Raw genomic sequence first — 25,119 nt, 5'->3', positions numbered from 1 at the left:
TTTCTGAAATTCCATTTCCAAAATGAAATCTTAATTTTATCACACACACACGTTTATAGATATATACTATAACTGTATCTTACCTATCTGTCAATCCCTATATAAAATGTTAGTTTGTTATCAGTCTCATGCCTCAGGTATATTTTTAGTTCTTTAAAGGTACTTTCTACTAATTTCCCTTGAGAAAGTACCACTTTTAAAATACAGCTTAATTTTACCTGCTAAATATAGATTCACTTTTTGCTTTCTACTGTTAATTAGATTTGGGTTTTCCCAAGGAGGGTCACAATAGATTCACGATCAGATAGGTGGCAGTAGTGCAGTCTGGCTCATATTTAAAATCCCTGAAAGGTTTATTTATATGAGCGATGGCCTCTTTACAGATTAGCCCATCATTCTGTATTCCCAACAGAGTGTAAGTAAGCATGTGGTGACTTTCATCAGTGTGACTTTCACTAATATTAAGTATGATAAAAACATTTACATATACAAATAAAATTTCTGTCCTAGCCATACGAAAATATTTGTTAGAATCATGAGTTTGTAATGGAACAAAAATAAAGCCATGGGTTAGGGGCATATATACTGTCAGAAGTACAACATAAACACAGTTTTTAAAGCAGCTGCTTTAAAATTAAATTTTTTTAAAAAATGAAGCAAAAATAAAAACTGAGACCCACTTACCAATCTGTTCTCATCAAATACTTCAAAGAGGAGTCTGTGATTAGATGGATTTACCTATAGAGACATAAATGGTACTTCAGAATGGGCAGAAACAATTGAAAGGATGAAATAAGAGATAAAGAATGGAATGCTTACAATGTACCCAAATCAAATGTGTAATCTGAACAAGTGTCTTCTGAAAATCCTGTATCTACTAAATCAAGTCATCTTGTTTATTTCTATATTGTTCTGTGCCCAATACTGAGGTATATTAGGAGAAAATGCTTTTAGCTGCTTTTCTAACATTAGAAAGGATAATTCTTAATAGTTTTAAAGCATTTTTCAAACTCCTCTACTAAAGGTACGCTCATGCTTCTGGACCAGCAATTTTCAACCTTTTCATCTCATAGCACACATAAACTACAAAAATTCTTTGGCACACCAAAAAAATATACTTTTTGCTGATGTGACCAAAAAAAGGTATAATTTTGATTCATTCACTCCAGACAGCTACTGTGCTGGCTGCTGTCATTTTTTTATTTGACAGTCTAAGGGAAAAGAAGTCGGTGCTTCTGACTAAATAGGTATTGCAGGTTTTAAAAATTCTTGCGGTACACTGGTTGAAAATTGCTGCTTTAGACCAAGGCTACATCTTCACAAGGTCTATGCCTGAGGGTAGCTCTTAGGCCTAATCAAAACAACAACAATAATATAATAGCAATAATTAAAATAATGACAAAATAGTAAAAAAAAACCAAAAAACCATTCACTACATAGTGCTTATTTTCCAGGCACGATCTTCTCATTAAATATCAAAAACACATGATCTCCTTTAATACTGACCAAAAACCTATGATGTGTTAACTGTCACCACAATCTTACAAATGAGGTGCTGAGACCATGAGGGTGTAGTAACTTGCCTAAGGGCCCACAGCTACTATGCAAGGCAACCAGAGCCCCCACCAGGTCTGGCCTGCTTGTCTCCAGAGCCCAGGCTTCAAACCATTAGAGAGACAAAGAGAAAAAAGATGTGCTCCCCTTCCAACAAACCCTGGGTCAATGTCAAAGCTACTAGGCTTTCAATGTCTTTTTGCTTCTTTCTGTCTCTCTACCAAAATCTCCCCCAAATGGCAGAAAAAATCATCACTCAGACTCCAGTATCATTTCGTGAGTACCAGCTACATGTGAGACATAGTGGTAGGTGTTCTCATTTATACTATCAAATGTAAATTCTGGAAACAGCCCCCTTGAGTGAGGACTTTCTCTCCTATGTAAGCGACAAGGAACCTACAGAGGAGGTGAGTCCTCAGGTAGCTTTTCCAGGGTCATAAAGGCTGCATGTTGTAGAGCCCGAGATGAGACCGTGCCTACTATCACAAGTCTCGGCTACTTCGTGATGGAGAATGGAAGGGAATAACATCTGATATATAGAGCAGAGAGCACGACTTGTACTTGTGGCCCCCTGGCCTGCCCTCAGAGGCCTAGTGAGGGAACACGCAGACAGACGGAGGGTTTAGTGTCTAAGCTCTATGAAGGCCTGAGCTGCTGGTCAGGGCACCCACAGGCCATGGCAGGAGCCAACACACAGTAGGCAGGCAATACGATTTGTGAGATGAATAAAACAAAGGTCTTTTTGTAAAAATCCAAGAAAAATAAGAGTTTACATATGTAGCCAAGATTAGTTGAAAAAAAATTTGGAAGTACTAACATTTACATAAATGTGGCCAGGGTGTTAAACTGAAAGGGGTCTAAGAAACTTGGAGTTTTACAAGTGGAAAGCTTACTAAAGGCCAATAACGTCAATGTGCCCCCATTAGCTTTTCAGTTCTTCATGAAGTAATTTTAAATACATCTGGTCAAGGCTACACATAGGATCTCATCAAGTATTAGGATATCAATGCCATGCCTGGCTGGTGTGGCTCAGTGGTTGAGCATTGACCTATGAACCATTAGGTCAATTTTTGGTCAAGAAACATGCCTGGGTTGTGGGCCCCGGGGCATGCAGGAGGCAGCCGGTCAATGATTCTCTCTCATCATTGATGTTTCTATCTCTCTCTCCCTCTCCCTTCCTCTCTAAAAGCAATAAAAAATATATATTTTTTAAAAAAATCAATGCCATATTTCAGCTCTGAATATAATAGAACACATGTATCTAGTGATCTAAGTTTGGAGCCCATAAAATACTATTGTGATTAAAAGAAGAAATTAGGACCAATTACAATGTGTCTACTGATTATATTGTTGTTTGGGAACCTACACTAATCAAAATGTCTCATCTAGAACAATTCTGAAGGTAAAGAGTAGTTTTTAATACCACAGCTATACAGACAATGAAAATATATTCATTTTGAAGAGAAAAAAATACACCTTTTCTTTCTATTACATAGCTGAGCGGTTTAATATTTTCAAAATTTCAGTATAAAAAAACCAGCAACCACCACAAATAGTATTCTCTGTTAATTCACAGAATCCAGCCATTTCTACATATAGCTCTTCTGGGTATCTATAATAATAAAAGCGTAATATACAAATTGATCAAAGAGCAGAACGACCATTCGGACGACCTTCCGGACAACCATGCTATGACAGGCACTGGTGCCAAACCAGCCAAGGCGGGTGCGATGTAATTGGTCAGGGGGCCCCGCCATTGCCGCACGATCACCCCGCAGAGGGAGGCCCAGGCCACTGGCCAGTGGGGCGATCTATTAGGGGGGTAGGGGTCGCGGAGGGGGGCCTCCGAAGAACCAGAGAACCGGGGGAGGGGGGTGTGGTGGCAGATGCGGACAGTGCCAGGCGAAGGCCGGTGCGCTGGCAGGGAAGGAAGGCCTACCCTTGCACGAATTTCGTGCATCAGGCCTCTAGTTAAATATAAAAGGTTAAGGAAATTTTACCTAATTCAGTGATACTTAAATTCCAGAGGTAGTTTTATACTACACATATACACTCACACTAAATATTTGAATTACAACATTTTCCTTCATTACTGGAACATACTTGATAATTAGGCTTCTTTTTAATCATGTTGCCTCTATTGTTTTATCCTATCTCTAAAATAATTCATAACCTATATCTCTAGAAGTAAACTAGTGTTTTAATGATATTTTGCCTTATTTTTAAAGAAAATTTTTAATAGAAAGGCTAAAATATATTTGGATAGCTTTCTTTTTATTTCCCTAAAACATTTCCAAATAAAACAAGTCAGATTTCATTACCACTCGTCACAGTCTTTGAAAATTTGGGGCACATTAGGAGGCTACCCAACCGATTTTCATACTGAAAGGAATTTCACAATAAAAAGTTAACAGCTTTCATTCAATATGAATCTATTAGGATAATATATCAATCTAGTTATAACAAGTGTTACCAAAAAAATGAAAAACTTACTCTAAAATAAAATTCTTCATTCCATTTTGGGTTCAGCGTCTGGAAGAGAAAGTATCTTTTAATACCTTTTACAGTCTTTGAAACTTCAGCAGTTACTAGTACAACACAGTCCACATATTTGCTTAACCATTTTTCTGATTTAAAAAAGAGCTGAGAAAGTCTCAAAGTGGCAAAAAAGAAGCATTTAGTCAATTATTTGAGAATATTCTATAAACCAAACTAGGAGGGGCACAGATAATTTATAGACCAAAAAAACATAAATTGCAAGCTATCAATCAGAAGGAATAACATTGGGGACCTGTAAAAAGCCATCATCATGAAGATAGAAATATATCTTTTAAGAAATTAAAATTGATATAGTTACCCTATCCAGAAAGAGATAAATTGTGTTCCCTTCCCTCAACCTGTGTGCTACAAAAATCCGTTTTGGAGAGAAGTGAAGCAGGTGGTAGGAAGGTGAAAGTGCTCACTACTTATATAAATACTCAAATCTGAAGAACATTCTTTAGGAACAATATTGATGATCATATCATATAACAAGAAAAAATATCTGCCAGTTATAAAGTAAATTATTTTCCCCCAAAATAACAGGTTTAAAAATATTCTTCTCCCTATTCTTCCATCTTTCTCTCCATCCACCTCCCTATCAATCCATTTAAATATATACCACACAGAACATGGAAAGGATATTTTGTCCTAAGCACAGGATATACATATACATATATATATGTATAATTTGTGCATTTTGGACATGCATAACACTCTTAAATAAATACATGTCTTAAAAATTATGTGTAAAAATTTGAGACTGAGAAATCACAACCTCACCCATGGCTACAGATACTCTGCAGTCAGAATATTTTCTTTTATGAACCAATTTCCTTTAACATACTAGTGCAGGAAGAAGCAAATAACAACAACAACACAATGCACCATAAAAAATAAAAAACACAATTTGTATAACACTGAACTGGCATTTTTAAAAATCAGCACTTTCCCCACCCACAACTCAACAGTAAATCCAGCCCTAAATAGTGGATTTCATTATTTTAGCTAAGAATGGAGCGGGGATGGTTATGGGAGACAGGATGGTGATGGAAGAGAGGAGGAGGGAGTGGAGATGGGTGCCAGGCAGCCAGGGAGAGGCAGGGCAGGCCCAGGCGTGCCATGGGCTGCAGCAGCCCTGGGGACCAGCTTCATAGAAATGTAGAGGGGAGGAAGCAAAGGACAGGTAAGGGAAGAAAACAACAACAACGTGAGACCACAAAACAGCATGAAAGCCGGGCGGAGAGGAGAATGAAAGCAGTTCTTAAACCCCGGCGAACACAGCGCAGTAATACTAACCAGGAGGCTGGCTGCCAAGCAGGCAGAGCAGCCCCAGCCATGCAGCTGCACCTCTACCTTGGAGCGGAGAGGGGAGGAGGGCCTCCCTTCCCAAGAAAACACATTTCAATATCGCAAATCACCGCCTCGGTGGCTCTGGTTCTCTGCTCCCTCCGCCTTCGGCTTGCCTTCCCTGCAAGGCGGGCCTCTCTCTCCACTGATAACCAAACCAGTGACAGCGCCTAGCACAGCAAACAATGGCCTCCGTCCTTCGCAGGCATCCTCCCCACTAATCAAAACATTTTTAATGCCAGGCCGAATGCCAGGTGGAGGGCACGCTACAGCTGCCGTTCCTTACACAAAATGACCCGGTCATGGAGCCCAGGTGTCTGCACAATAGCAGGAGAGTTACCATTTTTTTAAAAAGCCATCCAACTCTCCAGGAAATGCTTATCACAGTGTTATCTAACTACCCAAAGGTAGCAAGGAAAAAATAATAGTAATGTGTAAATAACACCAAAGCATGAAGAATAACAGCATTTTGGATTTTAAAAAAGCATCTTCAACAAATGTCCTAAATATGGAGCAAATTATTTCACATTATATTCCATGGAGATAGATGAATTAAAATACAGTTAGGAAAACATCTTTAATGAAATCATATGTGTGAAATTTAGAAAAGTAAAACATATGCACATAAACATAGTTTTATTATTAATGTTTTTTATTTGTTTTCATGTAGCTAAGCAAGTACTTTGCTCTTTGGAAATTCTTGTTTCAAGATAGACCACCCGCTTTGTGCCTACCAATTCCCCACACAACTCTATTTCATTAAATGTATTTTAAATTATTTTAAATTTCTTTATGAAAAATAATAAGCCAACAAGAACAAATCTTGTTTTGCTATATTCTTTTCCTGGGAAAAAATTGCTACTTGTAATAATACTTATTTTAAGAATACTGTTTTGTACAGTCATTTAACGAAAAGCCAGAAACATATTTTGGATTAACACTGAATTTATAGGTTTAATACTGGAAAATGCTTAAAATAAAAATATTTCCATCTTAATCTTAAAATATAAACTACTACAGACCCAAAATACATAATCTAATTGGGTTAAATTATGGCTTAAATGGAATTTAATTAGGACGGACACCTACCTTTTTAATTGTTTTTGTCTGCACCAAAGCAAGTTCTCTATTCTCATCTGCTACATACAATGAAAGTTTCACGTATGGATCACTGTAAGAAAATATTTAAGTTTTAATCAGATTATACTTTTCATTTAAAAATTATTTTAAAAAATTAAATTAGCCAAAACCTAAATGAAAATGCAAATATCAGTTAATAACCCAGCTTATGTAAATTCCACAAACTAAGCAATAACATTTTCAACATACCACCTAACTAAATATACAAAGAAGTTTCTATCCACGAGAGTCGATGTCTATTTAGAAGCAAAACTATCACAAAACTCAGATTCTAACTTTAAAGATAATCTTCCCTATTAACTCAAAATATTTAAACTGCCATCATTTTTTTCCTAAACAAAACAGATTTCAAGAAAAAATATTAAAAAGCATACAAAATGTGTTCAGATTAGCACAATCTAGCTAGAAAATTTAGTTCATGTCTTATTTACTAGTATATTCTGATTTCCACTATTTATGTACAAATTATTTTTCTTTTAGTGAAGGAAAAGAAATTGTTTATCTAAACCAGGGACAGGGAACCTGACGTCTGGCCCGAGGGCTGTATAAGCCCCTTGAAATCATTTTGTTTGGCTCTGCCAAGGCACTAGGGCTGAGTTAATTAAGTGTTTGACCAAATATAGCAGGCTAACTTTTAAGTTGATAATTTTGTAGGGCCCACGAATTATGTTATAAATATCCAAATGGCCCTTGGCAGAAAAAAGGTTCCCAACCCTGATCTAAACCAACAACTATCATCTTACAATTAAAACAGAAACAAAAACTCAAAAACAAAGAACTAAGGCCCAGAAAGTCAGGGAGATTTGCCTAAATTTACAGATTTCAGTAGAGTCTAGATTAAATTTCAGATTTCCTGACTACAACTCCCAGAGTTTTTATTACTTCCTTAGGAAATTGAAAACTTTTATTGAGAAGTGTACTGAAAGGATTGCTTACTGTGAACTACCTATCTACTAAGGGTGTGATAAATCCACTCACATTTTCTAATTTTGGTAACCTGGGATAACTCAAAACTAGTCAAACTATCACTTTATAAGAATTTGTGATCCAGGGTCTCATTTCACACACGAGACCCTGGAAATCATAGAAAGGGCTCCCATGGTCACTCATCTAATTATCTATAGCTGATAAATTATTTCTACCCTATTTGAGAATTATCCTTTAGCGGCTATAAACACTTATTTTGCAACTTCCAGGACATTTCCAAAGATTACAGAGTATTGTTAAATGCTTAAGACTATATAGATTTTTATTTGATACTTCAACAAATATGCCATGAAATCCTTTAAGGAAAGAGAAAGGTGTGATAAAATGTAAAGTTTGGAAGTAACAGGACTATGCTCAATATCCCAAAAACAAAAACCAAAAGTTAGTGGGGGGAAAATATACATAGCCTTGATTATGGTATTTATTATACATAAAATACGTCTTAATGTAAGCTACAACACATCTTTAAAAAAAAAAAAAAAGCAACAGAATTTGCTCAGTATTCTAAAGGTTCTGGTTTAGAGGAAGGTTTGATTCAAGAACATCACTTCTTTAATACAGACATCGACTTTTTCTTTTGTGGACACCTATAGCCTTAAATAAAGATGAATCGGGAAATAGATCTAATCCAGGTTTAAAGACCCTAGGAGCACTTTCCTAATCAGTCTTGGGGTGATGATTTAGGAGTCAGTGGCTATGTGGTCCTTAGACTTGGGCAGATCAGAACTGCCTGGGAGAGGGGGTAGTTAAAATATAGATTGCTGAGCTTCAACCCCAAAGACACCTAAAGATCTAGTAGATTTGTGGTGGGACCCTAGAATTTGTATTTCTGACAAATTCCCAGTGATTCCAATGCTCTTGGATCCAGGAACCACACTGAGAACCAGTGTTCTAGAAGGTTTTTAAAGAGTATTTTTTTTAGCTATAGAAACTAATACTCTATTTCCAGCCACCAAGCTATTGCTATAAAAAAAAAAAAAAAAAAAAAAGGAACCAGGCATGATATCTCTGTCTCAAGAACAAGTTCCCAGAATGCCTTGGAGGTACATTCACAGGCAAGTGCATGCGCGCGCGCACACACACACAACAACACACACAAGCCCACATGACAGAGAACTCTATAAACTCTGCTGACTGTGTTTTCATGTCCCTCGGCTATCATGATTGCTGCCTATTATATAACTGCAATAAAGAACTAAGCATTCCCTTTAATAGAACATCCACATTCTTCTACTAATCATTGACCTCATTTTGTGTCCTCTGAACAGTTTACAGCAAGTGCCACATGCACCTGGGGGTGAGAGTGGGGTCTCTATGTCTGGGGCAGTGGGCCTCAGCTGTAACAAGGACAGCATGCCTGGGCGTGTCCTGATGTGCTCATCTAGGTACAAGTAGGGACTGGAAGATCAACCAAGAAACTCCTGGAAGAGAGAACCAAAGACCAAGGTGTGGGAGCAGGATACAAGTTCAAGGGGTGGGAACACAGGGCCTCGGATGGGCTGGTTGAAGGGCAGGAAGACCCAAGTTCAAGGGTGGTGCTGGTGGGAGCTGCCCAGACTGGTCTCAGGTGATGGTACAACAGTACCATTCACATTGACAAATATTTACCGAGTACTGACTACATTCCAAGGACTTTGCTAGGAGCACACACAAGTGCTAGTGAGCTGGGGGAAGGGGGGGGGGGCAAAAAAGGGTGAACTCAACAAAGCTCATAAATGGACATCAATGCATAGCCCTACTTAGCCCAGCTGAGTGAAAATGACTGCACCTTCCCGTTTCAGCAAGGTGAAAGCTGGAGCACAAAGCTGAGACATCAGGAATTAGAACATGAGCAGGAAGACGTCAGAGCAGCCTGAACAGGAATCAGCTCTACCGCAACTATCAGCACAACTGGCACCAGCACCACCATGACCACAAGCCCAGCACCCAGTCACCACAAAGGATCCAGTCCTCGCCTGGCATACATGAGGTACTTACTTGTGTATCTTATTTGATCCTCACTGCAAGATTATGAAGTTGACACAATTTTCAGATGAGAAAATGAGACAGACATCAAGCAGGTTAATCAGTAAGTAGGAGAGATGGGAAGGGAGGGATACAGCATGCTTGCTTCAGAATCCGGCTCCCTGAGTACATGACCACAGCCTTGCCTCACACACTACCTCGGACTACCAAGAGGGCTGGCTGGAAGGAATGTCTAGAGGCAGAAGCTTCTAGTATTCTGCCATGTTGGAAGACATTTTGGATGAGACTGCTATTATGATACATTCTTTATCTTATCTGTAGTAGGAGAAGGAACCAGACGCCTGAGTTAAGTGTCTACCTTTGGGGAAGGCCACACAGTCAGATATCATCTTGTCAACACTCCAAATAACTAGCTGTGTAACCTTGGACATGTCACTTTAGCGCTGTGAACCTTCATTTCCATATCTCCAAATAAGGGGGTTGGACTAAATCATGGTTTTCAAACTACAGAGCCTCAGTTCTACATAACTATCTCAGGATAACTACCATTCTACCATAATCTGTTTCATATTTTTGGCTTCCATTTCAGAAATTTTTTTGGACAGAGTTTTAGAACTTAATATAAAAAAGTTTTAAAACCAATAGAAATGGATGGTCCCTTTTAGATAGAATATACTGAATCTTGCCCTAGCTGGTTTGGCTCAGTGGATAGAGAGTTGGCCTGTAGACTGAAGAGTCCCGGGTTCAATTCTGGTCGAGGGCACATGCCCAGGTTGCGAGCTCAATCCCCATTAGGAGGTGTGCAGGAGGCAGCCAATCAATGATTCTCTCTCATCATTGATGTTTCTCTCTCCCTCTCCCTTCCTCTCTGAAATCAATAAAAAGAAAAGAAAAGAATATACTGAATCTCAGAACAATTCGAACTTGTTTCTCATCATTCATAAGAACTAGAGCCCACTCCATCCTGGGTAAACAAAGAACTTTCTAGAAATATAGGAGCAAGAAGGAATAAGACTCTACCCTCTACCAAGAGGTTTTCTCCATCAGGACATAGAGCCACAGTTTTGAGTATGACAGACTACTCTTGACCATCACTGGGCTGATATTTCCCTACAGATGTTATCAGCGTCTCATCAGCTTACCTATTAGGTATGAAAACCATATCACCTAAGCAACAAGCAAAAACAAAATGATGCGTTTTTGTGTCTGGGGCAAGTCTAAGGGTCAGTGAACCTCACCACCACCAGCTTCTTCTCAAATGCATGCATGCTGTTTTAAGACCTGATGGCCTTTGTTTCTGAACACGATACTCAGCAGGGGTAGTAAAAGGGAGAATTCAGTTCCCAGGGACTTTCCACACCAGTCCACATGAGCCCTCTGATAAACACCCGAGTTCTGGAAGAACCCTCTGCCCCTGAAGCTATACCTCACAGATCCTCAACATATCCCCTACCTTGGCTGCAAAAGGTCAGCCAAGTCCTGAGGTCAACGGTTAGCTATGTTGGCGATGACTTCCCCCTGCTAAAGCTTCAGAATGTTTAGGGAGACACACATAGGCATAGAGAGCTCTGGTTTTCATGTGACTCCCTTTTGCACTGTTGTAAGATTGTTGTTGTTAATCTTTAATACATAATACTTTTATAACAAAACAAAACAGGCAGGCAATGGGAAGCAGGCAGGAAGAAGACCCTGACCATTTCCACTGGAGTTTCAACTCTCAGCTTCACCAACCTCTGAGTGACCTTCAGACAGTCACTTTATCACTCTTAACTTCAGAATGCTTTGAATGAAATGGGAATGACAACTCCTAACTCAGAGAGTTATTGTAAGGATCAGAGAAAATAATGTATTAATTTAGCACCCAGCTCAGCACCAAACACAGAGTACATGTGCCCTATTGATGACACCCATGCTAACTGGGGTTCTAGTCTTTTTTCTCTTGTAAGACATTTGAACATCTCTGCTACTCCTTCTGACCACTCACTTCTGCTGTGATTGCTGATTTGATCTGCCACTGATTACCTCGTAGTACAGACTGGGTGCCGCCAATCCCAGCAAACTAAGTTTTCCCTGCTTTCTCATTACTCATACTGCGTGGAAGCCTCCTGGGGATCTGAGTGGAGATGCTCAAACTAGTCATCTTATTCACAACAAAGTTCACCTGAATTCACTCTTGGCAACTAGCTGCACTGTCCCCGTGGCTGGTATCCAGTATAATTCAGTGCGAACAGTAACACTCTCAAAGAAGCTCAATGCTTTGTGAATTAGAAGAGAAATTCTATTTTGCAAACCTTTTGTTTTTCTCTGCATAGTACCTACTTAGACATCACATTCTTTCTTTTCAGCCTTTAAAAGAAAACAACAAACTGATATTAGGATTCAAACAATAGTCTTTTTACTGAGTGCCTACCATATTCCAGACAAGGGGACAAGCATGGAAAATAAAAGACAGTCCTGCCTCCATGTGAATTGGGCACACAGAAGTATAGCAATGACTGTGGCAGTGAGCCAAGAATGTACCCTGGAACACAACACTGCTGGCTCCTGACCTTGCGCACGCCTGAGTCACCTGTCATCAGGTACCTGATTCCACCCCAGGCCTGCTAGATCACAATCTTTGGGTTGAGACCTGGAAAACTTCATTTACCAAGAGTTCTAGGTGATTCGTATGCACTGGGCCATCCGGCCCCCACCCCTGCCAGAGGAGTTTCTAAAGCCAAGACAGGAGGGCCAAGAGCAGGGTGAGAGTTTTCCAGAGGGAAGAGTATAGGCAAAGGCCCAGTAGCATGCTGCAGGACTTGGGGAGAAAAGGTAGCTGGAGAGGGAGCCCCAGCTCAAATCACAAGGAGCTTATATGCAATTAAAGAGCAGGCCATCGTCCTTGGGCTCAACCTGGCTCCCCCTGCGTATGGCTGTATGCTTCTGGGAAACTTATAAAGTCCCTGTGGGCCTAACTTTCACCATTTACATAATGGGGATATTAGCAGGACATCCTTTATAAGGAGGCTGGTAGGAAGATTAAAATTATAATGCTGTCTGACATGTAGTGAGCACTCAATAAATGTTAGCCACAGTTGCCACCACCATCATCACCATCATGCGGTTGTTGAAATAGGAAAACTCATGATCAGCCTGGTTACTGCGAAATGAAGCAGTGGGCAGGGAGACCAGTGGGAAGACTTTTGCACCAAAGAGTGAGAAAGATTTCAACAGAGGCAGTGAGGATCAAGAAGAAAGAATTGGGAGCACACCCAAAGGTGTACTCAAAAGAAGTGGGTAGGCAAATAAGCATGGTGAGTAGGTTAGGAGGAGAGGTTGGAGCCACACCAACCTCCAGCTCTTAGGCCTGGATAACTATGTGCAGTCTCAAGCTATGAAGTGGTACTGGTGCTTCAATCTCTTATTACACAGGCAACATCACCCACAGAAGAGCAGGGTGCACCACAGACAAAGCAGTCCTTACCATTCCGGCAGACTGAATTCCAAGGCATTGCTTACAGCCTCGCTTTTATAACTGAAGTCCTTTTACAGAGCTCTCTACATAAATTAGGCCTTCACATAAGGGGCTCTGGGATCTCTTGTTCCATGTCTGTGGTGATGTGTTTGTATGTAAGTCTGCAAGGGCCTAACACTAATGCTCTGGCATCACAAAATCTTAATGATTTAGTGTTATTTAAACTCTAAGTCTCAAAGTTAGAATTGGCCTCCAAATCTTGATGTCTAGGTTGGGAGTGAGAAAAACACAAACCAAGTCCTGAAGGATCTTAGGTTCCTGTGTAGTTTTCACTAAGTATATAAAGTCCAGAGGAAAAGATACCTAGGAAATTCAAGCTGCCCACTCACAAACAAGAAACCTCATCTGTACACAAAAGATTACTTCTGAGAGGGAAAAAATAGAATGGTGACATCACCTTATCTTGGACACATGAGCCACTCCAGAACCTGCATGAACTCAATGGCTAGAAGACAAGTCCTGTTACCTGGAATGAAATCTTAAAAAGTCTAACAGATGCCAAGATGCTCAACAAAAATGCCACAAGTACCTGCTCTCTTATGAGAAGTCACCAAAAGACCTTGGTCAAAAGCCCATCCTGATTTTGCAAAAAGAGAATTGTAATTATTCTCAACACAGAATTCTGCTTCCCCTCTCTGAGACCCTCTGGTTATCTCTAATAGAGATTGAAGGACTACAGGCTTACACTGATTTCCAAATAGGTTTATTTCATTTTTTATTAAATTTATTGGGGTAACATTTGTCAACATGAACATGCAGGTTTCAGGTGTCGGTTTCTATGTTACAAGAGTGTATATTACACCGTGTGCCCACCACCCAACGTCAGATCTTCTGTAACCAAGTCTCAAAGTTCATGTTCAACTAGGTTTAAAGAACTCAGAGAGGGTTCTCATTCCACCTCCATCACCATTAAGCAACATTTTCCGGATCTGCTCACTGCTCACTCTCCTGGGACACACCAAACAAAGACAGTCCGTCTTGATGCATCGTTAATGGTGTGATACTTGACCCTCTCCATCTGACTCACTGAAGTGTTCCATGACAAACCAGAATGTGTCAGGGCTAGTCCTTTTGCAATGATTATTCACTCATTGTTATCAGACTAAATAGTCTTTGCTGAGATCCACATATTTTAAAGAAGGCAGGACAGTGAGGAGGAGGAGGAGAGAAGGGGGAGAAAGGCAGAAGTTGCCTCCTCTGGGCAAAGCATTCAAGGTGGATTATGTTCAGATTGCAGCCAAGTTGGAAGGACACTGCCTTGACCATAAGCTCTAAAGATGTCCTTCCAAGATACTTGGATATCACAAGAATAATAATATAGGGCTTCATTTTTCAACCATTTTTTTCCCTTTTAAGGAAACAACTCAACCATAATCTGAAAGAAGCAATAATTCCTTCCTGTAAATGCAGTTGCTCAATAGGGACAGCCTGTACAAGGACTGTGTCTTTACTCATTACTACATGGGTAATGTAGAATGTTACATAGCACCAGAGATCAAATTTATTTTGACTACCTGATGTATTTGACACACTGAGACTTCCCTAACCCAGAAAATTTCATTGAAAAACCTGTTTTGTAGGTTTCCTCATTCTTTTCCACTTTTACTATTATAGCCAGTGTTACACAAATTACTGATAAAGAAATAACGCAAAACACAAAATAAGGAAAAAACTACCTAGATAGTATGAGAGAAGAAATAAAACATATGTATACATGCAATCATATTGAAACTGAAATTTTTTAAAAAATATATTTTATTGATTTTTCACAGAGAGGAAGAGAGAGGGATAGAGAGTTAGAAACATCGATGAGAGAGAAACATCGATCAGCTGCCTCTTGCACACCTACTCCTGGGGATGTGCCCACAACCAAGGTACATGCCCTTGGCCAGAATCGAACCTGGGACCTTTCAGTCCGTAGGCCGAAGCTCTATCCACTGAGCCAAACCAGTCAGGACGAAACTGAAATTTCATCTAACATTATCAAAGACACAAAAAAGTTATCACTTTCTAAAGAGAGGCAGATATTTTAATACTCTACTACTTGAAATAAATTATTATATGTTTTCTGGAAAGTCAGATGGCAGGATGTATATAAAACATTCATAATGTTGTTGCCTTTGATCAACAAATCTAGGCCAGGGGTGGGTAACCTTTTTTCTGCCAAGGGCCATTTGGATATTTATAAAATCACTTATGGGCCATACAAAACTATCAACTTAAAAATTATGTTGCTATGGAAAAAGTTCCTAGATTTATTAATTTTGAGTCCCACCTGTGGTTGTCTTGGCAGGGCCAGACCAAATGATACAGCGTTCGGGCCAGACATTCCCCACCCCTGCTCTAGACCAATAAAGAAGCGATTACATAAATCATAGTATAATCATGGACTAGAATATCATAAAACATTAAAATCATGTTTTCAACAAATATTTTTAAGTGGGAAAAATAATCCTATCTAATAAAAGAGAAACATGGTAATTGGCGTACAACCGCTACCCTTCCCATTGGCTAATCAGGGCAATATGCAAACTAACTGCCAGCCAAGATGGTGGCCGGCAGCCAGGCAGCTTAAAGTGAACATGAGGCTTGCTTGCTTCAGTGATGGAGGACTCCAACGTTCCCCGCCTGCCGCTGCAGGCCTCTGAGCTGCAACTCTAAGCAACTATGTTACAAATATAGAAGCTACACAAAACCCCAGAAACCTGCTTTAGTCCGTCGGGCTTCAGCCAGCAGGATCGCAACATTGTTTCAAATACAGAAGGTAAACAAAGGCCAGAAACCTGCTTTCAGCAGCGGAGACCTAAGAGCTGGAGCCAAGCCTCAAAGCTAAAGCTGGCCCAGAATTAAAAAAAAGAAAAAAAGGAGTGGTTGGGAGCTTCAGTCACTCGCCAGCCTGAAAACAGCCCTCAGCCCCTCACCCAGACTGGCCAGGTACCCCAGTGGGGACCCCCACCCTGAAGGGTGTGTGACCAGCTGCAAACAGCCATCATCCCCTCACCCAGGCTGGCCAGGAACCCCAGTGGGGACCCCCACCCTGATCCAGGACACCCTTCAGGGCAAACCAGCTGGCCCCAACCCGTGCACCAGGCCTCTATCCTACATAGTAAAAGGGTAATATGCCTCCCAGCACCGGGATCAGTGTGACAGGGGGCAGCGCCCAAACCCCCTGATCGCCCTGTGGCTCTGTGTGTGACAGGGGGCGGGGCCACAACCTCCCTATCCACCCTGCTCTGTTCGTGACAGGGGAAGGCACCCCAACCCCCTGATTAGCCCTGCTCTGTGCCTGATAGGGGGAGCTCCCCAACCCCATGATCGACCTGCGGCTCTGTGTGTGACAGGGTGCGGCGCCCCAACCCCTGATCGGCCCTGCTCTGTGTGTGACGGGGTAGAGCCATAACCTCCCCATCAGCCCTGCCCTGAGTGTGACAGTGGCAGCGCCCCAACCCCCTGATCCGCCCTGCTCTGTGTGTGACGGGGGGCGGTGCCCCAACTCCCCTATCGCCGTACTCGGTGAGTGACAGGGGGGAGCTCCCCAACCCCCTGATGGGCCCTGCTCTGTGTGTGACAGGGTACGGAGCCCAACCCCCCTGATGGGCCCTGCTCTGCGTGTGACAGGGGGCAGTGCCCCAACCCCCTGATTGGCCCTGCTCTGTGCGTGACAGGGGGTGGCGCCACAACCTCCCCATCGACCCTGCCTTGAGTGTGACAGGGGACGGTGCCCCAACCCCCCAATCGACCCTACCCTGAGCATGGCTGAGGGTGGCATCGCAAGCTCCCAATCTGCCCTGCTCTGTGCATGACAGGGGGCGGCGCCCCAACTCCCCAATCGGCCCTGCTCTGAGCCCGACCAGGGGCTGCACCTAGAGATTGGGCCTGCCCTCTGCCACCCAGGAGCAGGCCTAAGCCAGCAGGTCGTTATCTCCCAAGGGGTCCCAGACTGCGAGAGGGCACAGGCCGGGCTGAGGGACCCCCCTCCCCCCCGAGTGCATAAATTTTTGTGCACCGGGCCTCTAGTCATGGTATAATATTCAGGAATAAGCAGGATCTAAAAAATGTGACCAACTGTATAATATATGAAAGCAATTGAGAAAAACATAGCTAAAGTTAATAGTTGTTCTTTCTAGATAAGTTTATGAATTATGTTTATTTTCTTCTTTGTGGTTATTTTTTTCTCTAAATTTTTTACTGTTGAGCAAGGTTTAAAACACAGATTACTTAGCCCCAACACCAGAGTTTCCCATTCAGATCTGAGATAGGAGCCACTAATCTGCATTTGTAACAATTTGTTCATCTGGACACCTCACTTTGGGAACCACTAGGATTCCATCTTTTCCTCTTTCTCCAGGGTCCAGTACAATGAGCTCATTCATTCAGCACTTCTGCCCCCACTTAGCCTATCACTCCTGAGAGGGTAGAAGGAGGGTACAGCTTCAAGTCTGCTGGAGGCCAGGGGCTTTGCCTTGACTGGTGGGTTCACTCTGGCTGCTTGACATTGCCCATGCTTACTGGGGTCATAGGAAGGGCAACCTATAAGCCTACCTATAACTATAACTTACCTGTTAGCACCACTTTCTGTTTATTTTGATGGGGGTGAAGGGAAGGAAGAGAGTTAAGGCAAGCCAGTTCTTGCCTACTTAAAACAACACTAGTGTCTAGTGAGAGTAACGTTACAAGGACCCTGTAATAATAAGAGCCTGTTAGGAATTCAGTTTTAAAGGAAACAGGGTAAGGGGGAAATTCTGAGGCAGCTGGTCGGCTGGTTTGTTCTGACCTGACTCTGGTGGATACTGACACCTGCTCACCTATCCACTCCCCTCACACTTCAAAAGTCAACCTAGCATGAACTTCACAAAACAAAAACTCAAAGATGCATTCTTAATCGCCTAACTACATTTCATTGTTTATAAATTAGCTCCCTCCACCCCCAATTTATAAAGTCAATTGTCTTAAAAAACAGGCACACAGACAGAATGACACCGAAATTCCCATGTGGGAACGGACTTCCAAAGTCATCACTCTCCTATAACCCTGAAGTCCATTCCTTGGCTAATCCCACCCATGCCCTATGACAGAAAGAAATACTGCTGGCCAAGCAGAGGGACTTTGAACTTGACACCACGGTGGAACTGACACCGACCTGTGCTGAAGTAGGAAAGAGGGCAAATTCTAAGGTAGGGAACTACTCAGGGAACTCAGCCTTTATTAACTAAACAGGGAGGCACAGATGTTTAACTCAGGAAGAGCCATCAGTTCCTGAAGCACAGCTCACATTCATCTCAGCCTCACTGCTCACTCTGGGATGCGAGGACTGAAGACGGCTCCCGGAGGTAGACAGTGCCCCAGTATCGCAGAGATGGATCCTGTTGAGGCCTGTGGGTGCTCAGGAACAAAGGTCTAGCAGAGGGCGACACCATGAAGGATACTAAACAACTGTGCTGAGTGCAGGCCTCATGGGGTCAATTTTCAGGGCAAATGGGAGAGTGGTGGAGAGAAGAGGGTACCGTCAGACATTTCCTCTGCACATAAAAAATATCACCCTCTCTACCCAAGAGCATTTATTATGTGTCAAGAACCCACTAAGCACTTTCTATACAATCCTCCGTTTAACATATGTTGGAACATTCTAGACTTCTCAGGGGTGGGAATGGCAGTGGTGCCAGAGGGACCTCAGGAGCTAACCCCCAGTCCAGTTCTCAGTGCAAGAATCTGTCTTCTTACAGGTGAGATTCTCTGAGGGAAAAGGACTCCTCCCTCCCATGGGATTAATGTGACATGTGACAGCTCCATAGAGTGAAGAGTGAGACCCATTCAATGATGCAGCCACCAGGGCACCAGGGAAGCACTGAGGGTGCAGGCCTCAGAAGTGGCCCTGCCCTGAACAAACACACAAACAAAAAAAACACAGAAGAGCTCATATGGAACCATTCCCTGTGATATGGGCTATATCATTCCCTCACAAAAAAGATATACTGAAGTCATAGGTCCCAGTATCTTAGAATGTAACCTACGAGGAAATGGTGTCTTTATAGGGGTCATCAAATTAAAATGAGGTCATTAGGGTGAGCCCTAACCCAATGTGGCTGTATCCTTATAAGAGGAGAGATTTGGGCGCAGGAATACACATGCACACGGGAAGATGATGTAAAGACAGAGCGAGAAAGGGCCATGTGACTGGGCAGATGCGCCCACAAGCCGAAGGGAAGGATGCTAAGAATCGTAGCAATCACCAGAAAAGGAAGAGGCAATACAGGAGTTTTCCCCACAGCCCTCAGAGAGAGCATGGCCTTGCTGACACCTTGATTTCAGACATCCAGCCTCCAGAACTATGAGACAACCCAGTTAGTGGTACTTTATCAGGGCAGCCCTCAGAAACTAGCACTCTGTTAAAACCAGTCCTTATCAGAAGCCCTCCAGCCAAATGTGTTACAGAACTCTGACTTTTTTCTCATTGTAGAAAGATGGTTCTGATTATTCCAATGATTATGTAACATTCCCAGGAGAGGCGTGGGGTGGGACCCATACTCAAATGTTAACATGTGCGCTACAACGTGTATGTACATTAAGTATTTTACCTAAAACCAGGAATTCTGTCAAGTCCATTCAGATCAGGTGTGGTTATGAGGTTTTCTACAAACCTACAAAAATGTTTTCAGTTCTCAAGGTTTCTGATTTTTCCAAATGCAGTTAAGGGATTGTGGACTCGTCCTAAGTTGCACAACAGCCCTTATTCCTCATGCTACCCTGCTGGTCACATTCAGACTGCTCTCAAAAACACAAAGAGTCGCCGGTGAAATCCTAGAATTCCTCAGGGAAACCAAGTATCCTCTTAACTCTCAGAAAATAATTTGCGAAATAATTTTTTTCAAGTTTTATCTTCAAGGCTTTTAAACGTGCAAACAAACCACCACCGGACACTTGACCTTCCCATTATGCTGAATTCTGTTCTGTAGCACCACAAGACTTTTTAAAAACTGAATTTTAAAAGAGGAAAAAAACAGTTATGTTTCATTGGATTATCACAGGGAGAAAAAACTAGAATCAATATAAGGAGGGCCTGATTATGATAATGCCCCCGCCCCAATGCTATTGAGAGGAGTGTCGTAAGGCATGCATTTCCCCTCAATCATGCAGACACTCACACTGGATTTCCTGGACTCATATATTGTCGAGAAGAAAGGAAGGCTTGAGCAGTGTTAAAAATCTTGGTTGAGCCCTAGCCAGTTTGGCTCTGTGGACAGAGTGTCAGCCCTCAGACTAAAGGGTCCCAGGTTCGATTTCAGTCAAGGGTATATACCTCAGTTGCAGGTTCAATCCCTGGCCCCAGTCGGGGTGCGTTCAAGAGGTAACCAATTGCATCAATGTTTATCTCTCTGTCTCTCCCCCTCCCTTCCACTCTCTCTCTCTCTCTCTCTCAAAAACAAAAACAAAAACAAAAAACAAAACAAAAAAAAAACTCAATGGGAAAAATATCCTCGAATGAGGAGGTGAGGATTAACCCCCCACCCCACAAAACAATCTTGGTTGACCTGCTCTGAAATCAACCAAGTACAAACACTGTAGCTCCCTATCATGCCCCCAAAACTAGATGCACACTGGAGATTTTTTCCTTGTGTTCAGATTTTTTAAAATCCACCCTTAAGTTACCATGTTAGATGAGACTGACTATCTAAGGCAGTGGTTCTCAATCTTCTGGCCCTTTAAATACAGTTCCTCATGTTGTGACCCAACCATAAAATTATTTTCGTTGCTACTTCATAACTGTAATGTTGCTACTGTTATGAATCATAATGTAAATATCTGATATGCAGGATGGTCTTAGGCGACCCCTGTGAAAGGGCCGTTCGACTACCAAAGGGGTCGCGACTCACAGGTTGAGAACCGTTGATCTAAGGGCTTCTCAAGACAGCCTAAGGTAGGTTCTATTTATTAGAAGGCATTGTTCCTGCCCACCTCCTAAAGGCATGTGTCAGAGCATTAATGTTATGCAACTGTTTAGATAATTCTGTTTTATGAATATACTAGAGGCCCGGTGGATGAAAATTTGTGCAGGGGGGGGGGGGGGCCCTCTCAGCCCAGCCTGCATGCTCTCACAATTGGGGACCCCTTTGTAGTGTTACTGATTTTTCCCCAACCTTGGAAAGGCTTCCTTTCAAAATAAAGGTGCATAAGCCTCAATATGGATGTGCATTTTCACACACCTAACAAACTCTTCAACAGTCCTTCATATGAGCAGATGATTGAGAAAACATTAGTTGCAATTAACCTCGATTTTTTGTGCAGCTGACATGGATTGAGATACTATTAACAAGTGATCATAATTATGTGCCACAAATATATGCCACTTGTGGATGTAGCAGGTGGTACCACAAAGTGAGACATGATCTCTCTCTTCACTGGGTCATTAGGGGAGTAAATAGTTTAGATTCTCCCAAGCAAGGTGAACATGCAAGTGCATGTCCCCATTCTGCAGGTGTAATATTCAGTTACTACACTGAAAAAGCAGTCTGAGACCTCAACAATTAACATTCAGATAGCATGCCTGCCTGCAGCATGCCTCCTTATAACTGAACAACCTGACTCAGACATACATGATCTGAATGCAAGAAATGGCTTGTGTGGGGCAACAATGTGTTCCAGCCAAAACCATTTATTAACTGCCAACTAGATTTATACACCATGTATTGTATGGTCTATACTTTTGAGGTCCTCAGGCTTGAGCACCAGGCAGGCAAATTAAGGAACCTCTGGCCACCCCGACCTTGATGATTAAGCACCTCATGGATAAATTTTGCCACAAGCTCAAGCCTCCTCTAATCCACATCTTGTTAATGCTGCCAAATATTAACCCAATCACCCAAACCAACCACGTGGGAATCACCCACTCTGAGTTGGTTCTTGTAACCTCAAAGATAAAGTCCAGGCTATTGTGACATACACAGTCTGCCTGGCTCTGGCCCCTACCTGCCCCTACAATGTCACCTTCCACGTGCCATACACATCAAACCAAAGGGGATTTTTACTTCTCTGAGCACACCATGTTTTTTCCTCTGCTGAAAATGCCCTGCACCCACCTTTCCTGCACATAACCTTTGCGACGAACTCCACTACCTCTGACAAGACTTCCTAACCCCCAAACCCCACTCCTATTGGCAGAAGTCTATCTGTACAGTGATTGTTTACTTCTCTGTGTATTTCTGCTACCAATCTGGAAGCTTCTTGCAAACACAGCCATGTCTTGGTTACTTGTGTATATGACATTCCAGTCACACAGTAGGTCTGCACCAAGTAATTGCTTTACAGGGTATTGTGACAGCCTGAGGGCAGGCCAGGTATTTGGGGTCTGGGGAAGAGGTGGCTAGGGCCAATCTCAAGCTCTACAGTGGAATGATACTGGGAAATGTCATTGTCCATATTGATACTGGGAAATGTCATTGTCCATATCATGGAACATACATTCTGAGCAATGGCCACCTCTCATCTTCTCAACTACAGCCCTGCTAAGATAGGAGTATATTGGCTAGAAATAAAAGAGCTTCACTTGTGATTTCTTGGTTATTTTTCTCACATCCAGACTGAAACAAAGAAAGCCAATAGGATTGGAGCAGAAGCTAAAAGTGAAAGATAATCTGCTCTGTGGGCGTTTGAACAAAAGGCAATTAATCAAGGATTAAGGCTAAGTCAATCCATAGAGAGCATGTAATGGCAGCATGCTGAATGCTGAAAACTAGCATGGCAATTAGGTAGGAAAAGCCCACAGTGGGTAATACATTTGCCGGGTCGATGAATATCTTGCAGGGAGTCTCACAGAGCCCTTTCCCTGTGGACAAACAGAAACCAGGGGCTTAACTCCAACTCAGAAAAGCATGGAAGAAAGTCGAGCAATTTGACTTTCATCTCAATGTGGTGAGAGCCACCCAGCCAATCCCATCCTACGAAGGCATAAAGATGGAACCAGGCGACCTATAGACAACTTGCTGAAAAGGTATAAGAACTCAGAAGCAACCTCAGCCTCCACCTGAGCAAGTCAGGATCAGGAAGACCACACGGAGGCTCCCCTTCATAGACCCTCCAAAGCTCGGATGCCTGGCTTGCTCTCCCATTACTTCATTCAACTAATATTCACTGAGCACCTACTATATGTCTCAGGCACCGGTCTAGGCACCTGAAATACAACAGGGAAAAATCATTGAAAACTCCCTACCCTTGTGGAGTTGACACTCTAACAAAGGGAGACAGGTGGCAAACAACACAGAATAAATTAGTATAAGTGTGTTAGAACATGACAAATACTACAGAGAGAAAGATACTGCTGGCAAAGAGACTGATGTTGGGAGGTGGACAAAGATTCTAGAAGAGGATGGTCCAGGGACCTCTCTGAAACAGTGATTTTGAACAACTTGAAGGAAATGGGAAATCATCAATTGGAGGGGAAGAGCCTTCACAAGAATGTAACAGTTGCACATTTGACAAAGATAGAATTTTTTTCTTCTTTTATGTTGGCCTTGATTTACTCAATTAAGGGTGGGATAGCAACATAATTGAGGGCATGCATGTTGCATGCAGTAAGACATACACAGGTGTGTTTTGTGGTTCTGCCACCCACACCTGGAAATTATCAGATGTCATGATCTCCATCAGCTAACTTCATCCAATGGTGAGGAGGCACACCCTATACTTGAGCAGCTGGTGAGCTGCTGTTGTCCCTGGTAGTGGATATTAGACCACATCCCAAGGCTTCCCCTGCCCCTAGGAACTGTGGGCCCTGCGACCTGAGAAACTAGGACACAATAGCTGGTTCTCAGGGATGCTGGTTTAAGAGTTCAGGACGTGCATATGGACTACATCTCATAAACGCCCTGTTTTGCATGTGTTCCCATTCACCCCTGCCACTCATTATTTATCTTACAGTCTCAAAACAGTAACAATTTATAAGCTTTTGATTCCATAGCTGCTATAATAAATCTTGACTTGGGAAAAAAAGACAAATGAGAGTTCAAATATTGGAGGTCACAGAACCTAACATAATTCCATTTGGCAAACGGCAAAACTTGTGTTATGTCAGTGGTACAACTCAACCATTTCCCTCTCTATTCTCAGCCACCACACCACATCTATATATATAAAAGCCAAGTAACCAGAATGATGGAACGACTGGTCGCTATGATGCACACTGCAGTGGCCAACCAGCCCGTTTGGGCCTCCCAACCTCCTCCCCCAACTGCCTGAGGCCCCTCTCCCCGGCCTGCCCTGCCCTGCCCCTGATTGGTCCCACCCCACCCCGATCGGGGGTGGGGCCAGCTGGCCGACCACCCATGGCCCCTCCCCCTGGCCAGCCCTGCCGCCAATTGGCCCCTGTTGGGGCAGGCTGGCTGGACCCCACCCATGCACGAATTCGTGCACTGGGATGGAGAGATATATATACACACACACACACACACACACACACACACACACATACATACTAGGGGCCCGGTGCACGAAATTCGTGCACTGGGTGTGTGTGTGGGGGAGTGTCCCTCAGCCCAGCCTGCCCCCGCTCATATACTGGGAGCCCTCAGGCGTTGACCCCCATCACCCTCCAATCGCAGGATCGGCCCCTTGCCCAGGCCTGATGCCTCTGACAGAGGTGTCAGGCCTGGGCAGGGGACCCTCATTTCCCCCCATCACTGGTTCTGCCCCCAGCCCAGGCCCCTCCGATTGCTGGCTCTGCCCCTTGCCCAGGCCTGATGCCTCGCCCAGAGGTGTAGACCCCCATCACCCTCCGATCACCTGTTCGGCCCCTTGCCCAGGCCTGATGCCTCCACCAGAGGTGTCAGGCTTGGACAGGGGACCCCCATCTCCCCCCAATCACTGGCTCTGACCCCCACCCAGGCCTGAGGCCTCTGGCCCAGGAATCATGCTTGGGCAGGGGACCCCCATCTCCCTCTGATCGCTTGCTCCACCCCCCGCCCAAGCCTGACGCCTCTGACCCAGGCTTCAGGCCTGGGCAAGGGGACCATCATGTCCCCCCAATCCCCGGCTCCACCCCCCACCCAGGCCTGATGCCTCTGGCCCAGACATCAGGCCTG

At 43.0% G+C, this 25,119-nt stretch overlaps 1 protein-coding gene across 4 annotated transcripts in view; it reads right to left on the bottom strand.

Annotated features, from left to right (window-relative positions):
* NEDD4L (NEDD4 like E3 ubiquitin protein ligase) overlaps positions 1 to 25,119 on the bottom strand; it is a 303,889-nt gene that overhangs the window by 119,936 nt on the left and 158,834 nt on the right. For 3 of the 4 annotated variants that reach the window (XM_059706201.1, XM_059706202.1, XM_059706203.1), the window contains 3 exons: positions 6,532 to 6,613; positions 4,048 to 4,086; positions 685 to 738 (listed from right to left, as the gene is read on the bottom strand). In XM_059706201.1, coding sequence (XP_059562184.1) covers positions 685 to 738; positions 4,048 to 4,086; positions 6,532 to 6,613 — 175 coding nt within the window. Of the gene's footprint in view, positions 1 to 684; positions 739 to 4,047; positions 4,087 to 5,391; positions 5,416 to 6,531; positions 6,614 to 25,119 lie in introns of those variants that run through there. The other variant, XM_059706205.1, reaches the window with a different exon arrangement.

This window comes from Myotis daubentonii, chromosome 8 (genome assembly GCF_963259705.1).
Source record: "Myotis daubentonii chromosome 8, mMyoDau2.1, whole genome shotgun sequence".
Classification (NCBI taxonomy): domain Eukaryota; kingdom Metazoa; phylum Chordata; class Mammalia; order Chiroptera; family Vespertilionidae; genus Myotis; species Myotis daubentonii.
This window is presented reverse-complemented; position numbering and strand designations above follow the sequence as displayed.